General features: G+C 38.4%; 1 protein-coding gene across 1 annotated transcript; it reads left to right on the plus strand.

The window, feature by feature from the left end:
- On the plus strand, positions 1-5,672 carry LOC129756658 (uncharacterized). The gene is made up of 10 exons (XM_055753584.1): positions 1-721; positions 803-963; positions 1,418-1,568; positions 1,631-1,902; positions 1,964-2,117; positions 2,194-2,337; positions 2,878-3,099; positions 3,160-3,279; positions 3,337-3,513; positions 3,577-5,672. The coding sequence occupies exons 1-10, from the start codon at positions 649-651 to the stop codon at positions 3,906-3,908; spliced, it is 1,806 nt and encodes a 601-aa protein (XP_055609559.1). The 5' UTR covers positions 1-648; the 3' UTR covers positions 3,909-5,672.
- The last annotated feature ends 1,318 nt before the right edge of the window (positions 5,673-6,990 follow it).

Genomic DNA, 6,990 nt, shown 5'->3' on the forward strand with positions numbered 1-6,990 from the left:
GCCTTCACACCCGCATTGCATCTTGATATCGGTGGTGGTTCCTTCGTCGTTCAGGCAGCCTCAACAGGCCCCTACCATCTAGAGTTTTGTGTTAACTGTAATTCACGGTTCGTAATCCGCGAAGAGGTCATAAATCTAAACACTCGGGTCCGGGTACAAAAAGTTCAGCTACCGGTTTGCAGTGTCGCATGGCGATTGTTACGTGACCGAGGATTGATTGCCTTATGAAGATCTAACAGATTTTTTTTCCTTTGCTGCTAAGAAAAACACTCGCCAAAAATGCACACTCACTAATCCAGACGTGCATAATGGTCAGCTCTGGAGCGTAAAATTGGCGATTCGAGTGTATTGTTACATTTATAGTTAGACGAAGGAGGAATATTTACCGAAATCGGTGGGCGGCTGATCCTGCCGTGTTGTTCGGAATCCATTGTTGATTGTAAGACGTAGCTGATTAGTATAGCTGCTACTTCAGGTTGTCTTATCAGGACTCGGGTGCGTTGCGATAGCATTAAGAAAGTGAAATCAGTTCAGGACAAGTACACTTGGAATAAAAGATTAGTCATAGGTGCAGTTCCAGTGAACGGATATTCGATTGTTTCTGCTTTCTCCTAATAATAAGTGCAACGCAGCTGCTGCTTCCAAAACATGGGCGTCTCGTTTAGAGATTCCGATTGGTTGCTTCTAATTGCGTCTTGTCTCTTGTTGGCATTAGGAAATGGTGAGTCACTTTTATAAAGGCGTTTATCAGAAAGGAGCATAAATACAATGTTAACTAACATATTTATCACTTTGTTTTCAGTTGAGGGTACTGCGTATAGCATAGATTTGAAAGGCCCTGGATCAGTTGTGCTAGGTTCGACAGTCGATTTCCAAGCTACGGTTGCCATCGACGGAACAGTTAGCGACGATCAGTACGAAGTGCTTTGGAGTGACAATCTGAATCCACCGAATACTTTCAGGGTATGTGCGAATATCTGATATGAAATGTTTACATATTATTTTGCAATTAATGCGCGCTACATTATATCAAAGTTTGTGTAGGCCTACCTATACTCATTGAAAGAAGTGTGTTTATAGAAATCTTACAAAGCTTGAAATCTGTGCTGAAATGCCGGAACAAATTCGAAATCCTTCTAGTTACTTGGAGTTGAAACATCATGAGGGGAAATGTTCAATAAATTAAAACAAATTGAACAAAATCTTGCAAATAACAAAATTGCATAAAATCGATATCGCACACAATTTGAAAATCGAGTTATTGTAATTTATTCATCCCTTCGGATTTTCGGGAAAATAGAAAAAGGGGTGACTGGGTGACATAAGAAGAATTTGAAATTTGTTCCGGCCTAACTTGTTTGATTATTAGTATAGATGATATTTTCATTGCGAGATAATATTGCATTTTTAATTTCAGGGTGAAAGTAAAACTCCACACTTCAACTGGACTATCACATACGGGAATAGCGTTGATCCAGGCACATATTATACCCAGATTATCGTCCGAAGATTCTTTTACTTTGTGTATTATGAAGTGGCGAAGAAATCGGTTTCCTTTAATCTGACTAGTAATTCTAACTCAAAACTTCTAAGAAAAATCAAATCTGAAAATATTTTTTTTCCTTTTTAGGCCTCCTGAGCGGTGAGATGCTGTTGACCCAGAACGGAACCCAGTTGGAGTCGGACAATGAATACGTTTCTAGTGAAAGCGTTTTGAACCAGACTATAGTGCTCTCGGAAGGCAATCAGAAGCTCCTGGATACGGCTACCTACATTCGAACGTACTGGTTCGTAAACTGCCAATACATTGGGGCTTCTGATGAGCTGACAAATTTAAACAATTTCACTAAGGAAAATGAAGAAAACACTATTGAAGCACTGATAGTAGTGTCATTCGATAAGGTAATCGCGGATACGAATGTCTTCTCTCCTAGGAAATGTTCACAAATGTTCTAATTTTTAGCTACCGGATCCAACATCAACTACAACAACAACCACTACAACAACAACTACTACCACTACTACAACGACCACAACCACAACTACGACGACAACAACTCCGAAAACTACAACCAGAACGACAACACCGACACCGCCTACAACAACCTCAACAACACGTTAGTATTTCCCAGTTACGAGTTGTGGTTTCTGATAAGTATAAATAATGTTTTGGAACTTCTATTCCTATCGTAGATGCCCCCGACAACAACACTACTTCGACGACGACAACTACTAAAGCTACTACTAAGCCTAGCAGCCGGCGACGGAAACGGCAATCGTTCCAGGAAACTATGGCCAGCATAAGTCCGGAGTTGCTCAACATGACCGACCCAAAAAGTAAGTCCCATTATGTGTCATTGACTCAGTCGCTTGAGTTTCAATTTATCTCGTTGATGGCTTGGTGTTACTGTTAATTAGCGCTTCAAAAACGATGAAATTAGCTACTTATAAGCTTATAGAATTTAGAAGTCACTGATGGTTGAAAGCCAACATCGGTCAATGGTGATCATTTTTCAAATGCAAATCTCAGAATTGAAGCGAGCAACCTGAACTCGAGTAAGCTTAAAACCATGAAAAGAAATTTCGTAACTGACGAAATTCTGATAACTGAGAGCTCATGATCCAGTGTATAGCATTAAATGGCAAAATTCTGAACCCGAGTATAATCTCACGGTGTAGTAAAGGAATTATAGGAATACAATCGCAAACCATAGTCGAAGCTTATTTTTAAGAATAAAAAAAAATCGCACACAACATGTGATACCACCTATGTGATATCATCGTTATTGAAAAAACTAGCAACTAACAGCAAAAGTTTCCTTTAAATTTACATTATTTTCCAATTCACTTTCTCCTCATCTCTTATGTTTTCTCCAGATATCATTATTGGGGAGCGTATACCCACTCACCTGCAGGAACAACTACTAAATTCGGAAGAAGATCAATCGGCGCTCCAAGTTCATGAAATCAGTAAAAAATCCGATCTCACGTTCAACATCGACGATTCCCGGCAACCGTTCGTGTGTGGAAACAGTTCTATGGTTCCACCGGATCCGAAGAAAATCTATGGCCACTTTGTTCGCAAGATCATCGTTCAAAGTAAGTATCCTAACGGTTTTTTTTTTAAAGTGATTCTTATAAAAAGGCTTTTCCCTTCAGATCCCATCAACAAAGTGAACGTAACAGGGCAGCAGTGGGTTCAATCGGGAGAGATGGTCGATCTTGTTTTCAGCTGTTCCGGGTCGGCTCCGTTTTCGTTCTGTACCAAGTTGATTGTCGGTAAGTTTTACCTCGGCAGATGGGAATATTTCGACTTCAACTTAAATCATATTTCAGGTGATCAAAATATTACCCAGAATATAACCTGCGATGGCGGGTGGAATACTAGGCTAGACAAGTGCAGCTTCCACTATGTCCGGTACTTCTTTTCCCACGACAAGCGGTCGCTAGTGGTATTCTTGAAAAATCACGTTTCCCAGCGAATAACACAAGTTGGATTGCAGATATACGAGAGTAAGTTGCTTGCAAGAATACATCCGTTTGGACAAATTTGTAATATCACCATTCTCCCCGCAGACCAACAGAAATCCCAACTGTCGGTGATAGTGGTCCCGATTGGGTTCTGTTTGCTGGCCGTGATCCTGGTGGTGTTTGGCGTAGCGTACTACATCCAGAATCGGGAACGCTTCATTGTCGAGGTGGCTGATTTTAATTTCGGCGATACCAGCTCCCAGGACGATGACATGGAGTACAAAACATTCCAGCAACGGCTGATCGATAGCCTAAGGGAAACCGTTCGTTTGCCCCGATTCCGGTTCGGATCCGGTGGAAGTGGTGGTGGGGGAGCACATGACGTGGATGATTCCCCCTACGGCGAGAGCTCGCTTCGATACGGTTCGATGACTTAGGTGGGATTAAGTTTTTTTTTCTTTTCGTAAAGATTTATATTAGTTGATTGAAATGGTTTTTACAATGTTGGATAACTTAAAGTAATCTCAGAACTGGTTAATGTGATTTCTTCCGACAAGCAACTGTCACAAAGCTATGTTGAAATGACTGTTCGAGTTTTTCGTGGTCTGGCTTTCTTGCTCCCACAAGCTTATTTTCTAACAAATCGGTATAATTCCTAACTTGTCAACACTGTTCTCGCCTTGCAGTGCTTTCGTGCCTCTCAAACAACTGCTTGATAAGGTCTGCACCAACACATGATTCCAGAAATCGCCTGGGTTTCTATGAATTCTAAAAGTAGTCATCCATTTTGGCATATTTATAATGTCTGATCCGCAACTTCCTAATGTGACTTGCAGAAGCAAATATTACATTAAAAGATATCAACAAAATCCTTATAACCTGATAAATTATATAACATATATCTTAACAAAAAACCTTCGTTTGATCGAAAATGCATTTAATAATTCAAGTAAGTTGAGATACGATTCGTTTTTCAAGACCACGAGAAACTCGATACAGTTGAAAACAGAACAAGTGGCGTTCACAAATGCGTCAAGAACAAATTGCATGCTTTTTGGAGACTAAAAAAAATAAAACGGTCCTTCAATCCTTGAAAAAAAAAAACCGACGACAAACAGGTGTACACGTGTTGGAATAGAATCGTGCACCGTCTCTTATAATTAGGTTTGCGTTGAACTGTGTGTTGAAATTTATTAACAGAAATGACTATAAAAAATGTTGAGCACTTCAGAAAAATAACCATTTTTTAACGTTTGAACCATTTCTAAGCGTGGTAAGCAGACGAACTGATTGGTGATTAATTTGATTCAAAAAGACTGGCAATTGATACTAAAATTCAGTATATGGTTTTTAATTCTCAAATCGTACGGTTTAATTTGCTGGAATGCTTCTATCTGCAACTATTCTAGACTACCTTCATGTACTGACTAGCAGCAATAATCAAATTTCTTACCACATCAAGGCAACATTTGAGAATATGAAAATCAAGTAAAACTTCGGGAAGATAATAGAAACTAGCAGCAGCCATCAGCATGAAGCTAATCTTATGACTATGAGCAGTCATTTTTTTCTTTCCGTTCGCTAAAAATATAATTCAAATCTGTCCACTCTAAGCTAGCCAACATTTTTTTTTAAACAAATATTAGTAATTATTGTGATATTCGATTACATACGGAAAAAACAGAGCTGATCATACAATTATTTTGAATCAATGAACTATTTGTTCAAGTATAATACCCAAATATTATTTTATTAGGACGTCAAATTGTAAATATTCTGTCCCGGTAATACAAGTTGCGATATTCCATATTGATGAATATTTTTAAGTAAGTATAACTTTTTATTTGAAGCAAGATAAACGCAAAACCCGATTGAAGCTAACGCGCTAAACTTTTACGAATGAAGGAAGGCAAACGGCATAGATAAATAAATGAACAAACACAGAAAACCTATAGAAAATTATGGAAGATAGTAATCCCAATTCGCTAGAAAACTATACTGAAAAGAAGTTGAGTGAAAATGCTATATTATTTAAACAAAATTGTTATCAATCTTGTTTCCCTTATCGGCGACCGTGATATTTCCATTTCGAATATTTTTTTTTAATTTGAACATTTTTCAGTGGTTTTTTAAGGCTTGCTAAAAAAAGATCCCATTATTGGTATATGTAACTAAAAGTTCAATAAATAATGAAACTTAAATTCATTTGTGTTTTTATTAATTCCGATCTTAGAACCGTATTCTGATGGCTCAATGAAATTTAAGATAAGCGCAAATAATATATTAAATAATTTTTACCGGATTCATTTAATTCTCCAACCCTAACCTAAAATGTACTTGAAAAATCATGAGGTTATGGATGGGTGAGAAAATTACGCATAACCATGGTGCGGACTGCGGAACCAAAATTAAGGATTATGAAACTTTTCTGAACTTTTGGCAACACGGTTAGTGGTATGATTTACAGTAGAGGCTGTCCCCTCATAAGGGCAGGGATGTCTAAAAAAAACAACGATTCAAATAAAAATAGATACACGGAAAAATCGAGTTATACATAAAATGTATTGCAATTACACCTTCAGCATAACTTATCGATTGTTGTTCAAAATTTGTTTATTCGCAATTCAATTTTGGGTAACTTTGGGTTGCCGATATACAAATCCGAACTAATACTCGATTATTCAGCTCTGTATAAAAAGTTTGCTGTTGTTGTAATTCTGTAGAAAGAGGATGTCAAAACTTTTTGCGCAGCGCCGTTGAAAAGTTTGGTGCAAGTATTTTTTTAAATTTGGCAATCGACAGCCGGAAAAATCATTAAGTGAAGGTAGTTTTTTATTCGTTGACTAATTTATATCTCGCGTGAGCTTTCATTACGTCGAATGAAACAGAAACACCGAACCGAGAAAAACGCTTCTGAAATTTAAAGAGTGTTTTTCAAATCCTATTTTTATTCCTGCGCCGATAACCCTTCCAAAAATACGCTATATTAATGGAAACTAATTGTTTCAGATATTTCACATTATGAATTTGATTTTTTGCAATTTTTAGAGCTATTTTTTAATCATATAGGAACATTGTGACAAGAAAATTGATGGCTTTCGGTGCCTCAAAAAATAAATTAAATGCGTGAATTATGTTTCGGCAAGAAAGTGTTGCGAAATCAGGTGTAACCCATTTTATTGTCCCTGCAGGGCATAAAAGTAAGCGTGACTTACGTGCTGCTGCTTTTTAGTTGGATGAGTGGCCCTCCTGGTGCGTGTAAGTGGAGCCAACCTATTCCTCCTCCTCTCGCTGAACTTCTTGAGTTGATCCTTGCGCTCGGATTGCTCGCCTACAGGCATCGGGTTTCGATCGACCGATGCTATTGAGAACGCGCATAGGATGCGCTCCTTGATGGTCGCGTCCGGCGTCCCGGAGCGATCGCAGTTCCGCTGATCCACTTTGGCTCCACCCGATATCGATCCCGCACTCCTTTTCCACGATTTCTGTCCATTGGAGAATTTTGACTCCTTTCCGCTG

Source organism: Uranotaenia lowii, chromosome 3 (genome assembly GCF_029784155.1).
Source record: "Uranotaenia lowii strain MFRU-FL chromosome 3, ASM2978415v1, whole genome shotgun sequence".
Lineage (NCBI taxonomy): Eukaryota > Metazoa > Arthropoda > Insecta > Diptera > Culicidae > Uranotaenia > Uranotaenia lowii.